Raw genomic sequence first — 16837 nt, forward strand, 5'->3', positions numbered from 1 at the left:
GGATCATGGAGCATGATTGATAAACGTTTCAAATAAGAAGACAATACAGTGACAAACAATGTATAGAATGTTGTATCTTTCAGCACTTGTGCTGTCCTAGAGCTGCTAAATTCAGAATAATCCTCACTCCTTGGATGAAAAAAAATGCATCCTAGGGATGTTGCAAATGTTTCATTTGTTGAGAGCCTTATAGTATCAAGTTGGTAGCGTGTGGATTTTCAAAGTTGACCAACTTTCCGGCTTGGTGCCGCAACCTTCTACTGTACATGTGAGATGCATGATTTACAAGGTCGCTTTAACTTTTCGAAAATCTAAAGCAATACAGTTATTACAGTTATTACAATTATTCCGTCACATGACTTTTGAACGGAAGTGACCAAAGTGGTGAGCCACCAAACCAACATGGCCACTGTGCAGCAAACAGAGTGCCAACTATCTGTGCACGCAAGGGGCCTCGATCTTACCACAAAAAGCAGATAGGAGAAAACTATGCAATATAATCTAGTCCTGTACTTTATCAAAATAGGATTTGATGTCAAGGATTATGGACAATCCCAATGGAATATAAGTGTTTCGATCAGAGGTGTTAGTTTATGGAACAAACTTGATAGTGGAATAAATCAATGTAAATTTCTTTCTGTATTCCAAAAAAATGTAAAAATCATGATGATGAAAAGATATGATGACTGAATGAAATTATTTCTTCATTATTGGTTCAGTTGTCGTAAAAGGAAAATATGGCTTTGCAGTCGCCAACATTGAATGGGAATTGTTGTATTTGTGAAAATAGGAGGCAAATGTAAGTTTTTTACTTCTTTCTGCTCCTTTTTATTCATAATTTACTTTAATGTTCTGTAATTTTTTTTATTTTTTTTTATCAATGAAATAAATAAATGAACGGGACTGAACTGAATTATCCGTCTGTTGAGTTCCCAGACATATCAAACTAGCTGGTCATTCTACACGACAAAACCGATAAAAACTTAGGAAAGCATGGAGGTCTGCAACTTCTTTGTGTGTGGCTGGGTCAAGCAAATTGGTATCAAGACTCTTTCGGATAAATATCATAGTTTTTGCAGTTTTTGTTGTGCGTGCCGTTTACAAGTGTTTTTTCCCCGTCTATATCAAAATATAACTATAGATGTCAACATAGTGTGTGTGCTGAAAGATTCATTTAAGCTTGTTGCCTTTGGTAAAAACTTAACTCTTTTAGGTTTAGCTCACGTGTGCGTTCTTTTATTTAGACACGGCGAGTCATAACAAAAATTTGTTTTAAGAAATACAAATAACATCAAGATACTTAACTGGGAAATACTAAATGTTAAAAGTATACCAAACAAACTTACTCAGTGGCCTAGTGGTTAGAGTGTCCGCCCTGAGATCGGTAGGTTGTGAATTCAAACCCCGGCCGAGTCATACCAAAGACTATAAAAATGGGACCCATTACCTCCATGCTTGGCACTCAGCATCAAGGGTTGGAATTGGGGGTTAAATCACCAAAAATGATTCCCGGGCGCGGCACCGCTGCTGCCCACTGCTCCCCTCACCTCCCAGGGGGTGAACAAGGGGATGGGTCAAATGCAGAGAATAATTTCGCCACACCTAGTGTGTGTGTGACAATCATTGGTACTTTAACTTAACTTTAACAAAGTGATCACTGCAAACTCATGCATTCTTCGACTGGAGTGTGTGCTCCTTTTTTTGCCTTCTTTCGTAAAATCTTGCACTCTTTCACCCTCCGTGATTGATTACCTCTCGAGGAACTCTAAAAGAAACTTGTATTCTTTTCGCGATTTGAATGGTTCCAACAGCCCAAAACAGCGCAAGCATAGGGCATTTTTGGGGCGGTATAGCTCGGTTGGTAGAGTGGCCGTGCCAGCAACTTGAGGGTTCCAGGTTCGATCCCTGCTTCCGCTATCTTAGTCACTGCCGTTGTGTCCTTGGGCAAGAAACTTTAAACACCTGCTCCCAGTGCCACCCACACTGGTTTAAATGTAATTTAGATATTGGGTTTCACTATGTAAAATGCGCTTTGAGTCAGTGGAGAAAAGCGCTATATAAATACAATTCACTTCACTTCACTTCTCTTTGAAAAAAGGCAAAATGTCGCCCGTAGCGCTATGACAAAAGACGGTTGCTGGCGTACCGCTTCGAGCCGAACGTGACGTCAAGTGAATTCAACCTACCGTACTTTCCGGACTATAAGGCGTACTTAAAAAAATGTTTTTCCTCAAACTCGACAGTGCATTTTATAACCCAGAAAGGAATACGTTTGGTTGATCTTACCGACCTTGAAGCTATTTTATTTGGTACATGGTATAATGATAAGTGTGACCAGTAGATGGCAGTCAAACATAAGAGATAAGTGTAGCCTGCACTATGATACACTATATTGCCAAAAGTATTTGGCCACCCATCCAAATGATGAGAATCAGGTGTCCTAATCACTTGGCCCGGTCACAGGTGTATAAAATCAAGCACTTAGGCATGGAGACTGTTTCTACAAACATTTGTGGAAAAATTAGCCGCTCTCAGTGATTTCCAGCGTGGAACTGTCATAGGATGCCACCTGTGCAACAAATCCAGTTGTGAAATTTCCTTGCTCCTAAATATTCCAAAGTCAACTTTATTATAAGAAAAATTAAAGAGTTTGGGAACAACAGCAACTCAGCCACAAAGTGGTAGGCCACGTATACTGACAGAGAGAGAGGTCAGCGGATGCTGAAGCGTCAGTTGCTACAGAGCTCCAAACTTCATGTGACCTTCCAATTAGCCCACGTACAGTACGCAGAGAGCTTCATGGAATGGGTTTTCGTGGCCGAGCAGCTGCATCTAAGCCATACATCACCAAGTCCAATGCAAAGCGTGGTATGCAGTGGTGTAAAGCACGTCGCCACTGGACTCTAGAGCAGTGGCGACGCCTTCTCTGGACTGATGAGTCACGCTTTTCCATCTGGCAATCTGATGGAGCAGTCTGGGTTTGGAGGTTGCCAGGAGAACGCTATATTTTGGACTGCATTGTGCCAAGTATGAAACTTGGTGGAGGAGGAATTATGGTTGGGGGGTTGGTTTTTCAGGAGTTGGGCTTGGCCTCTTAGTTCCAGTGAAAGGAACTTTGAATGCTCCAGGATACCAAAACATTTTGGACAATTCCATGGGATGGCACTTCGAATTCATATGTGAGTAAAGGCAGGTGGCCAAATACTTTTGGCAATATAGTGTATGTCTCAAGTAAACAACACCAACATTTTATATGTTCCATTGAAAATACAGAACATTGCACACGGCACTCAAAAACCTATCAAAATGTTTTAGTACGACTTTGGTAAGCTATGAAGCCGCACCGCTTGATGGATTGTACTGTGCTTCAACATACCAGTATTATTATGGTGTGTGTAAGGTAAGACATATTATCTGGCGTTTTGTTTCGCAATATTATGCAAAAGCAACTTTTCTTACCTTCTGGTACCTGCTGATCTGTATTTGGGATCTGCATAGATCCTGAAAAATTGCGCGCGCCGGCGAGTCGATAAGCTTCTTTTTCTCTATCCTCTTGTTATGTGACATTCATCCTCCGCTGTTGCCATTTCTAATATAAAGTAGTGTAGAGTTCTTACTTATATCTGTCAGTAGACTGGCTATCAAAGTGCTAAAACATACCGGTGTAGTGAGTTTACATTATTCACCCAAGGAACTTTAGTTATTAGAGAGTTCCGGTCGGACGTTTTTTCACGTGTTGTTTCCAGATGAGGAGATGCTGCTCCGTTATTGATTGAAGTAAAGTCTGAATGTCATTAAAACAGTTAGCTCCATCATTTGACATTTCTTCCACTCCCGTCCTTGCACGCTACAACAAAGATGACGCTGCCGAAGGTGAGCCACGTAAACAAGACCGCTCGCAAAACGGCGCATCCTGAAGCGACTGTCAGAAAGTGGCTTGAAGATGATCTGTAAAACATAATTTATTATTATTACTGTCTATTGTGAGCGAACTATGGTGCTGAATTTCCCCCAGGGATCAATAAAGTACTTTCTATTCTATTCTATTCTATTCTATAATCTGTGCAACATTTTGACCAAAGTACCACCATTACATGTTATGTAGACCACAAGGAAGTGTTTTAAATTTTGAAAAAAAATGAATATAATAATATGACCCCTTTTATTATCCGGTGCGCTTATATATGAAAAAAGATCAACAATAGACCATTCATCGTCAGTGCGCCTTATGGTCAGGAAAATACGGTGTCAGCTAGTAGCTCGCTAGTGGTTGGAGAAGCAGTGTGAGAAAGGTGAAAAGTAGTTCCTCTGTGTTAACTCTTACAATAACAACGTGGCTATGACTTGGTTATAATGCAGGTCAAGGTGCTTTTTTGACTGAAGGTTGTACTGACTTGAAAGCAACATTTCAAAGTCGTGTAAAGACATTCTTCTTCTGTCCTTCAAAGGTTTGCCCAAAGCGGCGGTGGTCACCCATGAGCGCATGTGGGCGGCATCCTTCATCCAAGCAACGTGCGGCATCACCAGCGATGACGTCATCTACATCAACCTGCCTCTCTACCACAGCTCGGGCTTTCTCATCGGACTAGCGGGTGCCATCCAGAGAGGTAGCGACGACCATGTTGTCAAATCGGGATGTGGGCTTTTTTTTTTTTTTTTTTTTTTAAAAGAAGTGATGTCGGCCGCAGGTATAACGGTGGTTTTGAAGAGAAAGTTCTCTGCCTCTCAGTTCTGGGACGACTGCAGGGAGCACAACGTGACAGTGATGCAGTACATCGGAGAAACCATGCGCTACCTCTGCAACTCGCCACAGGTCAGCGTCTTTATCGCCTGCTGAGGAAGATGGCACTGATTGTCCGTCTCCTGTAGAAGGACGACGACAGGGACCACAAAGTGAGGATCGCCATCGGCAACGGCGTCCGCAAAGACGTCTGGTCCCAGTTTCTGCGGCGCTTCGGCGACATTAAAGTGAAGGAGCTGTATGCCGCCACCGAGGGGAACATCGGATTCATGAACTACACTTCCAAAGTCGGCGCTGTGGGGAGGATGAATGTTTTACACAGCGTACGTAAAAGCGTATTTATTCTAAATTGATTCATCATTTTCAAAAATATATTTTCTTTTAAGAATCAATGTACAAAATTCAATTGCAAAGACAAGATATTTAATGTTCGAACTGAGAAACTTAATATTTATTTGCAAATAATCATTAACTTAGAATTTAATGGCAGCAGCACATTGCAAAAAAGTTGGCACAGGGGCATTTTTACCACTGTGTTACATGGCCTTTCCTTTTAACAACACTCAGTAAACGTTTGGGAACTGAGGAGACCAATTTTTGAAACTTTTCAGGTGGAATTCTTTCCCTTTCTTGCTTGATGTACAGCTTAAGTTGTTCAACAGTCCGGGGGTCTCCGTTGTGGTATTTTAGGCTTCATAATGCGCCACACATTTTCAATGGGAGACAGGTCTGGACTACAGGCAGGCCAGTCTAGTACCCGCACTCTTTTACTATGAAGCCACGCTGTTGTAACACGTGGCTTGGCATTGTCTTGCTGAAAAAGCATGATAACGTTGCTTGGATGGCAACATATGTTGCTCCAAAACCTGTATGTACCTTTCAGCTTTAATGGTGCCTTTACAGATGTGTAAGTTACCCATGTCTTGGGCACTAATACACCCCCATACCTTCACAGATGCTGGCTTTTCAACTTTGCGCCTAGAACAATCTGGATGGTTCTTTTCTTTGTTCCGGAGGACACGACGTCCACAGTTTCCCAAAACAATTTGAAATGTGGACTCGTCAGACCACAAAAACACTTTTATACTTTGCATCAGTCCATCTTAGAAGAGCTCGGGCCCAGCGAAGCTGGCTGCGTTTCTGGTTGTTGTTGATAAATGGCTTTGGCTTTGCATAGTAGAGTTTTAACTTGCACTTACAGATGTAGCGACCAACTGTAGTTACTGACAGTGGTTTTCTGAAGTGTTCCTGAGACCATGTGGTGATATCCTTTACACACTGACGTCACTTTCTGATGCAGTACCGCTTGAGGGATCGAAGGTCCGTAATATCATCGCTTACGTGCAGTGATTTCTCCAGATGATATTACGGATCGTTGATGGTGAAATCCCTAAATTCCTTGCAGTAGCTCATTGAGAAATGTTGTTCTTAAACTGTTGGACAATTTGCTTACGCATTTGTTCACAAAGTGGTGACCCTCGCCCCATCCTTGTTTGTGAATGACTGAGTATTTCATGGAAGCTGCTTTTATACCCAATCATGGCACCCACCTGTTCCCAATTAGCCTGTTCACCTGTGGGATGTTCCAAATAAGTGTTTGATGAGCATTCCTCAACTTTCTCAGTCTTTTTTGCCACTTGTGCCAGCTTTTTTGAAACATGTTGCAGGCATCAAATTCCAAATGAGCTAATATTTGCAAAAAAAAAAGTTATCCAGTTCGAACGTTAAATATCTTGTCTTTACAGTCTATTCAATTGAATATAAGTTGAAAAGGATTAGCAAATCATTGTATTCTGTTTTTATTTACAATTTACACAACGTGCCAACTTCACTGGTTTTGGGTTTTGTATAAAAAGACAATTTTTAGGCCATTTTCGCACTCACTCACTGCACGTATACGTCAGAAACCAAGAGGAGCTTTAGTAACTTGTTATGAAAAAGTTTTAGCATTTTTAATACCAAATAATATGTTGCGAAAATCCGTTTGAATCGAGATTTGTTTTAAGATTCACATTCTTAGTTTTCACTAGTGATAACGTTCCTAAAGGTCGGATAAGGTTGTCATAAAGTTAACAGCGGTTCTTAACCTTTTTGAAATCGGGGCCCAACTTTTCCACTACAGAGGGGCTCGAAGTCCACTTAAATATTAACACTGAATTAGTCATCTTAATCTTAATTTTAATCGTATTAAATAAATATATCTAACCTACTTACAGTTAACAACCTTGTCAAACAATATGAAACCATGTGTTAATCGCAAAGATTATTATTTATTTAACACATAAACTTTAGGCTTAGGTCAGACTGATTAGAAAAATAAGTACTAACCAAATTCACGGCATGAGAAGGAACTCATAAATAACTGACACATAATTAATTTACATTCATTTATGTTGTGCTAAAATGAAAAACTAAACTAATAAACTGTCAATAAAAATAAAGTGCATATAAAACTACAGCTTCACCACTTTTGCGCATAAAAAACTTCTCTATTACATTAGTTCCAGACTTCGGTATATAGGTATGTGTATATATATATATATATATATATATATATATATATATATATATCTATCTATATATATAATGTATTGTGTGTGTGCGTGCGTGTACTTATATATGTATTTTTATATAAATCAACATACATAGATAGATAGTACTTTATTGATTCCCTCAGGAAAATTAAAATATATATATATATATTAAAGTTAATTTAAATGATGCACAGAAGTAATTTACTGAGATTAAACGCAATTAATCAAAATGCAAAGTGTGATTAATCTCATTTAAACTGCTTACCAGCACTTATGAAAACAAAATTGTACAAAAACCGAAGCAATACGCCACCTTCATGCTTAGTTAAGAGTTCTTTCTTAAATTCCATGGCGTTTCTCATACTTTCTTTATCAATGTGCTGGCGCTCGTCAACTTTCTTTGGCCCCACGGTGCCTTATTTTACAGTCGTACAAAAGTTCTATAAATGAATAAAGACTGAGTGGAATTCTTTAAATTATATATATACTATAATATACTATAAAAAAAGACAGTATAGGAAAAAAACTGGGGAGATATTTTGGTGCTTTAAAGCATTATGGGGTGGCGTGGCTCGGTTGGTAGAGAGCGCGTGCCAGTGACGTCAGGGTTCCAGGTTCAATTCCAGCTTCCGCCATCCTAGTCACTGCCGTCGTGCCCTTGGCCAAAACACATTACCCGTGCTCCCAGTGCCACCCACACTGGTTTAAATGTAGATACTGGGTTTCACTATGTAAAGCGCTTTGTGTCTCTAGAGAAAAAGCACTATATAATTATAATTCACTATGATACAAACAAGTACATTGCAGCAAAACCACTTTGTTCCTTGCATGCCTAACCACAACAGAAAGAAGACAGTTTTATAATGGAAGAAATAATATTTCATCCCAACATGACTTCTTTTTTTTTTCAGCTCATCTTCCCGTACACGTTGATCAAGTTCGACATCGAGAAGGAGGAGCCTGTCAGAAACTCACAGGGTCTTTGCATCAAAGCGGCCATAGGTGACAGTATTTCATAGTCTATTAGCTATTTAATAATGTATGTAGTATGTTATATTTCATGGCATAAAGTATATACTTGGCTGTGTTTGTGTGTCAGGTGAGACGGGTCTCCTGACGGGAAAGGTCACGCAGAGGTCACCTTTCGTGGGCTATGCAGGCAACGATCAGCAGACTGAGAAGAAGAGGCTCCGCAACGTGATGAAAAAAGGCGACCTCTACTTCAACACAGGAGACTTGATGCGCTTCGACAAGGACAACTTTGTCTATTTCCAAGACCGAGTCGGCGACACGTTCAGGCGAGTTGATTGACGACCTCACTTGTAGCGTTATTGATTGGAAGAAGACAATACTCTATGATACAATGCTGCAATTGTACAGTATCAATATAGTAGGGATGTGCTGAATCAGCCGAGTTTTGTGAAAAAGTACATGATCGCCAGTGACGTGCGGTGAGGTTCATGGCTGGTGAGGCACTGACTTCATCACAGTCAGATTTACAAACATATGAACCCTAAAGAGTATCTTATTCACCATTTGATTGGCAGCAGTTAACGGATTCTGTTTAAAAGCTCATACCAGCATTCTTCCCTGCTTGGCACTCAGCATCAAGGGTTGGAATTGGGGGTTAAATCACCAAAAATGATTCCCGGGCGCGGCGCCACTGCTGCCCACTGCTCCCCTCACCTCCCAGGGGGTGAACAAGGGGATGGGTCAAATGCAGAGGACAATTTTCATTACACCTAGTGTGTGTGTGACAATCATTGGTACTTTAACTTAACTTTAACTTTACACATACAAACTGTAGCACACAAAAAAGCACATTTAATAAAAAAACGTTATTATGGTCTTACCTTTACTTATAAATGAAGTCCATGCGCCGCTCCTTCTGAATAAAAGCATCGATAACTTGTTCATAGAAGTCTTCCTTATCTTTCTTCAGTTTTAAAAGTCTCTCCATCTCGATGGAGATCTTCCTTTAATTATTACCTCCTGCTTCGATTGAAAGTCCAGTTTAGAAAACTGTTTTATTTTAGATATGTAATCCTCCATGTTAAAAGTTCAGGCGAGAAGAAAAAATAAACGATCGCTAACTGTTGCTGCTTGTCACTTATTCTGCAGTCTAGTAGTCGCAAAAATGATCCCTGGGATCACTAGCGCCCTCTACCACCAGGAGGCGGGATTACTGCAAGCCTCATAAATACACACTAAATACGTTACACACATACAGTTGTTGACAAAATACACTGTACATTATATACCTCAGCTAACTAAACTATGGAAATGTATAATATAATTCATATAGCAATACAGTCTCACTGCACAGCAGGCCAGCAGTTAGCCGAGTCATTGCGCAATCCATGGTGAGGCTCAACTGGCTGGTGACTCACTGCAAGTCTCTTCTCAGTATTTGAATGGCATATGTGAAAATTCAGCGATTTTGAATAAAAATAATCTAAAACTGGTGAAGTTAAATGGAAAATAACTTTATAGTATAATCACTGGATACATATAACAATTTAATTAATTTTTTTTCTTTCCATGATGGCATGTGAGGCCCTGCCTCACCTGCCTCCCCTGACTGCACGTCACTGATGATCGCCATTGCTGATTAATGCCAATCACAACCGTCCAGCCCCTTTTCATTGTTTGTCCCCGGCTGACAAGTGGCTAGCAGCTAATAACAGTGTGGAGACAAACTGATAATAATCACCTCCATTGCAGCAAATAAACTATTTCTTCGTATCTTAAGCATCATTATCAAGTATATTATCAGTGGAGGAGGAGGCTAAACATGTTACACACAGAGAGCACGCTAACCGCTAAGCTAGCTTAAAACAACATTAGAAATAAGTGTTTAGGAAAGTTGATGAAGTGTAGATGGAACAGCAGAAAGTAAGCAGAAGTCTGGATTTCTTCTAAGTGTCGAAAAGTCTGGATTTCTTCTAAGTGTCAAAAAGTCAGGATTTTTTCAGTTTCAAAAAGTAGGGATTTTTTCCAAGTGTCAAAAAGTAAGGATTTTTTCTAAGTGTCAAAAGGTAGGGATTTTTTCTAAGTGTCAAAAGGTAGGGATTTTTTCTAAGTGTCAAAAAGTTGTGATGTTTTCTGTCAACAAGTTGTGATGTTTTCTGTCGCAAAGTCGAGATTTTTTTGTAAGTGTCAAAAAGTTGTGATGTTTTGTTTCAAAAAGTCGTGATTCTTTCCATCAAAAAGTCGTGATTCTTTCCGTCAAAAAGTCGTGATTCTTTCTGTCAAAAAGTCGTGATTCTTTCTGTCAAAAAGTCGTGATTCTTTCTGTCAAAAAGTCTGGATTTTTTCTAAGTGTCAAAGGGTCGGGATTTTTTCTAAGTGTCGAAAAGTCTGGATTTTTTCTAAGTGTCAAAAAGTCTGGATTTTTTTCTAAGTGTCAAAAAGTCATGATGTTTTGTGTCAAAAAGTCAGGACTTTTTCCAAGTGTCAAAAAGTCAGGATTTTTTCTGTGTCAAAAAAATCGGGATTTTTTCTAAGTGTCAAAAATGTGGGATTTTTTCCAAGTGTCAAAAAGTCGGGATTTTTTCTAAGTGTCAAAAAGTCGGGATTTTTTCTAAGTGTCAAAAAGTGAGAATTTTTTCTAAGTGTCAAAGTCTGGATTTTTTCTAATTGAAATTAATTAAAAAGTAGAGATTTTTTCTAAGTGCCAAAAAGTCGTGATGTTTTCTTTCAAAAAGTCGTGATGTTTTCTGTCAAAAAGTCGTGATGTTTTCTGTCAAAAAGTCGTGATATTTCTGTCAAAAAGTCGTGATGTTTTCTGTTGCAAAGTCGAGATTTTTTTGTAAGTGTCAAAAAGTTGTGATGTTTTGTGTCAAAAAGTTGTGATTCTTTCTGTCAAAAAGTCATGATTCTTTCTGTCAAAAAGTCGAGATTTTTTTGTAAGTGTCAAAAAGTTGTGATGTTTTGTGTCAAAAAGTTGTGATTCTTTCTGTCAAAAAGTTGTGATTCTTTCTGTCAAAAAGTCGTGATTCTTTCTGTCAAAAAGTCGTGATTCTTTCTGTTAAAAAGTCGGGATTTTTTCTAAGTGTCAAAAAGTCAGGATTTTTCTGTCAAAGTCTGGATTTTTTTTAAGTGTCAAAAAGTCTGGATTTTTTCCAAGTGTCAAAAAGTCAGGAACTTTTCTGTCAAAGTCTGGATTTTTTCTAAGTGTCAAAAAGTCATGATGTTTTGTGTCAAAAAGTCTGGATTTTTTCTAAGTGTCAAAAAATCGTGATTCTTTCTGTCAAAAAGTCTGGATTTTTTCTGTCAAAAAGTCTGGATTTTTTCTATGTGTCAAAAAGTCGTGATTCTTTCTGTCAAAAACTCAGGATTTTTTCTAAGTGTTAAAAAGTCCGAATTTTTTCCAAGTGTCAAAAAGTCGGGAATTTTTTCAAAGTGTCAAAAAGTCGGGAATTTTTCTAAGTCAACAATTATTTATCTGTATTAAAAATAAAATACAGTAAAACCTATACAATTCAACACAACCACTCCATGATTTTTCTTTGAGATGCTATTTTCAACTTGTTGTGCTTTGTTGACAGTAAATATATACAGTATGTTAACGAGCTTGGTTTTCTCCATCACTCAAAAACACTTCCTGTCCTGTGACCCCTACCAGATGGAAGGGAGAGAACGTGGCCACTTCAGAAGCAGCAGACGTCCTCACCATGGCTCCTTGCGTTCTAGAGGCAAACGTCTACGGTGTTAAAGTGGAAGGTACTACCGTGAAAAGACAGCGTCGTCGTAGTAGCATTCATTTCCTGTCTGATTGCAATCATGTGATAGGGAATGAAGGCCGGGTAGGCATGGCCGCAGTCACTGTGAAAGAAGGCCAGGACTTTGATTGTGACGACGCCTACAAGGTGCTACACACATACCTGCCTAGTTACGCACGCCCACGCTTCATCAGGATCCAGGTAACACGTCCCCTTCTGTCTTGCTTTTTTACATCCTTTTACAGCCGTAAACCTCGCTCTTATAACTTGCTCATTGACACATGCTAACTCTTAACATACTAGTGTTAGAATGTACACATTTTTAGCTACTTTTACAGCCGTAAACCTTGGTCATTAAACTTGCTAATTGACACGTGCTAACTTTTTAGCTCATTTTGTGGCATATACAGTCATATAACTTGATACTTGACACATGCTAACTGTTAACATATTGTTAGCATGTAGACATTTTTTTAGTTTTATCTACAGCCATACACCTTAGTCATATAACTTGGTATTTGACAGGTGCTAACTTTTTTTTTTTTAGCTTATTTTTAAAGCGGTAAACGTCAAAGTGATATACAGTAACTCAAGAGTTGACACGTGTTAACTTTTTTTTAGCTCATTTCGCAGGCGTACAGAGTCATAAAACCTGGTCCTTGACACATGCTACCTGTTTAGGCAAATTATGCAGTCATATAACTTGGTCATTGACACATGTTAACTGTTAGCATGCTAACTTTTTTTTTTTTTTAGCTTATTTTAAAGCCGTAAACCTCAAAGTGATATACAGTAACTCAGGACTTTACACATGCTAACTTTGAACATGCCAATCTTAGCATGTTGACTTTTTTTTATGCTTATTTTACAGCCATAAAACTCAGTCATATGCGGTAACTTGCTACTTGACACATGCTACCTGATTAGGCATATTACGCGGTCATATAACTTGGTCATTGACACATTAACTGTTAGCATGCTAACTTTTTTTTTTTTATAGCTTATTTTAAAGCCGTAAACCTCAAAGTGATATACAGTAACTCAGGACTTGACACATGCTTACTTTTTTTTTTTAGCTCATTTCACAGGCGTAAACAGAGTCATAAAACCTGGTCCCTGATACATGCTAACTATTATGTTAGCATGTTGTCTTGTTTAAGCTAATTTTACAGCCATAAACCTCAGTCATATACGGTAACTTGCTACTTGACACATGCTACCTGTTTAGGCCAGTGGTTCTTAACCTTGTTGGAGGTACCGAGCCCCACTAGTTTCATATGCATATTCACCGAACCCTTCTTTAGTGAAAAAAAAAATGTTGGTTTTTTTCAAATTCAAGACAAAGTTATATGTTTTTGGTAACACTTTAGTATGGGGAGCATATTCTAAGTAACAAAGACTTAATTTAGAGTTTTCTGGACACTAGGGGAACATATTCTAAGAGTTATTTGGTTAGGGTTAGGATTAGAGGGTTAGGGCCAGGGTTAGGGTTATAATAAGGCCATGCCGAATAAGGCATTAATAAGTACTTAATAATGACTAGTTAAGAGCCAATATGTTACTAATTTGCATGTTAATAAGCAACTAATTAATGGTGAATATGTTCCCCATACTAAAGTGTTACCATGTTTTTTTACTGGTGCACAAAATGAACCGTGCATGAACATCACCTTGTTCAAACAACAAAACCAACACAGTGCATAAACTCAGAACAAATTACACACTTGCAAATCAGTCTGACTTCTGCTGTTGCCGTATCTGTAATACGCCGAAAGGGAGAATTTTTTATTTACACGATGAGTCGGGTGTGTCTTCACCTCCGCCGAACCCGAGCCCGACTCACCGAATCCCTAGGGTTCGATCGAACCCAGGTTAAGAACCACTGGTTTAGGCAAATCATGCAGGCGTAGAGTCATATAACTTGGTCATTGACACATGCTGTTAACATACTAGTGTTAGAATGTACACAATGTTTAACTACTTTTACTGCCACAAACCTTCGTCAATAAACTTGCCACTTGACACATGCTAACTTTTTTAGCTCATTTTACGGCATACACAGTCATATAACTTGCTACTTGACACATGCTAACTGTTAACATATTGTTAGCATGGATCAATAAAGTTTGTCTAAGTCTGAACATTTTTTAAGCTATATCTACAGCCATAAACCTTAAGTCATATAACTTGGTATTTGACACATGCTAACTTTTTATTTTTTTTTAGCTTATTTTAAAGCCGTAAACCTCAGTGATATACAGTAACTCAGGACTTGACACATGCTAACTGTTAACATGCCAATGTTAGCATGTTGACTTTTTTTACGCTTATTTTACAGCCATAAACCTCAGTCATGTGTGGTAACTTGCTACTTGACACATGCTACTTGTTTAGGCAAATTATGCAGTCATATAACTTGGTCAATGACACATTAACTGTTAGCATGCTAACTTTTTTTTTTTTTTTAGCTTATTTTAAAGCCGTAAACCTCAAAGTGATATACAGTAACTCAGGACTTGACACATGCTAACTTTTTTTTTAGCTTTTTTCACAGGCGTAAACAGAGTCATAAAACTTGGTCCCTGACACATGCTAGCTATTAACATGCCAATGTTAGCATGTTGTCTTTTTTAGGCTAATTTTACAGCCATAAACCTCAGTCATATACGGTAACTTGCTACTTGACACATGCTACCTGTTTAGGCAAATCATACAGGTGTAGAGTTATATAACTTGGTCATTGACACATGCTAACTTTTTTTTTTTTTTTTTTTTAGCTTATTCTAAAGCCGTAAACCTTAAAGTGATATATAGTAACTCTGTACTTGAAACATGCTGTTTTAGCTAATTTAACAGCCGTAAACCTTAGTCACATGACATGGTACTTTTAATACATGCAATCTTTTTTAGTTAATTTTGCAGGCAGACACATCAGTCATATAACTTGGTACCTCACGCATGCTAACCGTTAACATACATTAGTAGCATTTCAGTTTGTTTTGCGCATTTCATCAAATCACAAGCAATTCCTACCGAAATTGCACGTTGGCCATAAGTTCTTAACCGTTTGTCTCGCGTCTTTCAGCCATGCTTGGAGATAACGGGCACATTCAAGATGAAGAAAAACAAGTTGGTGAACGACGGATTCAACCCGGCCCTAATCCGCGAGCCTTTGTACTACCTCGACGCGTCTAAACGGACCTTTGTTCCCATGACAACGGAGATTTACAGCGCCATAACCAGCGGCACAATCAAACTCTAACAATTCGTTGTTCATAGACATGTTCAGTTTGTGCCTTGACAACTAATCTCAGGGAGGAATGGACACCATATTTATTTTGACCGAGCCCTGACAGTATAGTACAGTACAATACAACTCTACATTCCAGCACAGCTAATAAAAAAAAAATCATATAAAGCAGGGGTCTTTGACATTCTCCTATTTATATATCTTGTGTAAAATTGTTTTTTAAACAAACCTGCGGCTTCTGAGGTAGAGGGCAGGCGTTACTCTCTTCTGCCTGTGTTTTAATGGTGTGTTATAAATGAAGTACATTTATAGGATAAACATAAACCAGGTGCTTGCTGAGAATGAGCCAATCACACGGAGGAGCCTGACAGAGCTTGTGTGTCAAATGTGTGCATTGCTGACTGAAAAACATATTCTGCCTCCATTTACCTGTGTTGGAACAACGTTAACGAGTATTTAAATTTCAGCAGAAATTGTGGGGGCGAATTATAAAATATTTTAAAAGGTCTTAACCAAACATAACCGCCTTTGACCCCTGTTGAAGACCTCTGTACTATAGCATTTCAAAATATGACACTGAAATATTTTATCCAAAGCTCTTTGTTTGTAAATGAAATGGGTGTAGATGTCATTCAAGTGTGGAAAATAAACTTTTTACCACATTCTTGTACTATCTGTGGTGGCTTTATCATTGGACCTTTGCACCAGTGTGATGGACAGCCAAGTCATGTTCTTATCAGATGATGGCACAACACAATTGTATCACAGGTCAACCTCAGATCATTCACTTTAGAAATCCAGGACACGTGATTTTTCTGTTGGTAACTGGATGGAGTGCACTAAAGCAACTGTTTAAAATGGCAAAGGCCTGGAAATAATGTGTCAAAAAGACATTTGTTATTTCAATTTTAACAGAAAAATTGCATGGACTGCATGCAATTGCATATCTTTTAAACATTTCTTTGTAAAAAAAAAAAAAAATTGTTTACTTAAATAGCTGCCTGTCACCTTGACTTATGATTTTAAAGCAAGTTATCCAATAATTTGCATGTAAAAATAAAATAATGAGGCGATGAAACATTTATATTCAAATATATTTACTGTTGCGAGTGGCCATCTGAGGAAAGCCATGACTACGATGTGGCCCTCAACAAAGTATTTGACATACCGTATTTTTCGGAGTATAAGTCGCTCCGGAGTATAAGTCGCACCGGCCGAAAATGCATAATAAAGAAGGAAAAAAACATATATAAGTTGCACTGCAGTATAAGTCGCATTTTTTTGGGAAATGTATTTGATAAAAGCCAACACCAAGAATAGACATTTGAAAGGCAATTTAAAATAAATAAAGAATAGTGAACAACAGGCTGAATAAGTGTACGTTATATGAGGCATAAATAACTAACTGAGAACATGCCTGGTATGTTAACGTAACATATTATGGTAAGAGTCATTCAAATAACTAACATATAGAACATGCTATACGTTTACCAAACAATCTGTCACTCCTAATCGCTAAATCCCTTGAAATCTTATACGTCTAGTCTCTTACGTGAATGAGCTCATTAATATTATTTGATATTTTACG

At 38.4% G+C, this 16837-nt stretch overlaps 1 protein-coding gene across 2 annotated transcripts in view; it reads left to right on the top strand.

The window, feature by feature from the left end:
• Positions 1 to 15909, top strand: part of zgc:101540 (hsFATP2a_ACSVL_like domain-containing protein) — a 26576-nt gene extending 10667 nt beyond the window's left edge. The window contains exons 3-10 of one of the 2 annotated variants that reach the window (XM_062035913.1): positions 4449 to 4607; positions 4689 to 4813; positions 4873 to 5064; positions 8187 to 8277; positions 8375 to 8573; positions 11903 to 12000; positions 12070 to 12200; positions 15085 to 15909. In XM_062035913.1, coding sequence (XP_061891897.1) covers positions 4449 to 4607; positions 4689 to 4813; positions 4873 to 5064; positions 8187 to 8277; positions 8375 to 8573; positions 11903 to 12000; positions 12070 to 12200; positions 15085 to 15261 — 1172 coding nt within the window. In that variant the 3' untranslated portion in view covers positions 15262 to 15909. Of the gene's footprint in view, positions 1 to 4448; positions 4608 to 4688; positions 4814 to 4869; positions 5065 to 8186; positions 8278 to 8374; positions 8574 to 11902; positions 12001 to 12069; positions 12201 to 15084 lie in introns of both variants that reach the window. The other variant, XM_062035912.1, reaches the window with a different exon arrangement.
• The last annotated feature ends 928 nt before the right edge of the window (positions 15910 to 16837 follow it).

The sequence above is a fragment of the Entelurus aequoreus genome, linkage group LG24 (assembly GCF_033978785.1).
Source record: "Entelurus aequoreus isolate RoL-2023_Sb linkage group LG24, RoL_Eaeq_v1.1, whole genome shotgun sequence".
Classification (NCBI taxonomy): Eukaryota; Metazoa; Chordata; class Actinopteri; order Syngnathiformes; family Syngnathidae; genus Entelurus; species Entelurus aequoreus.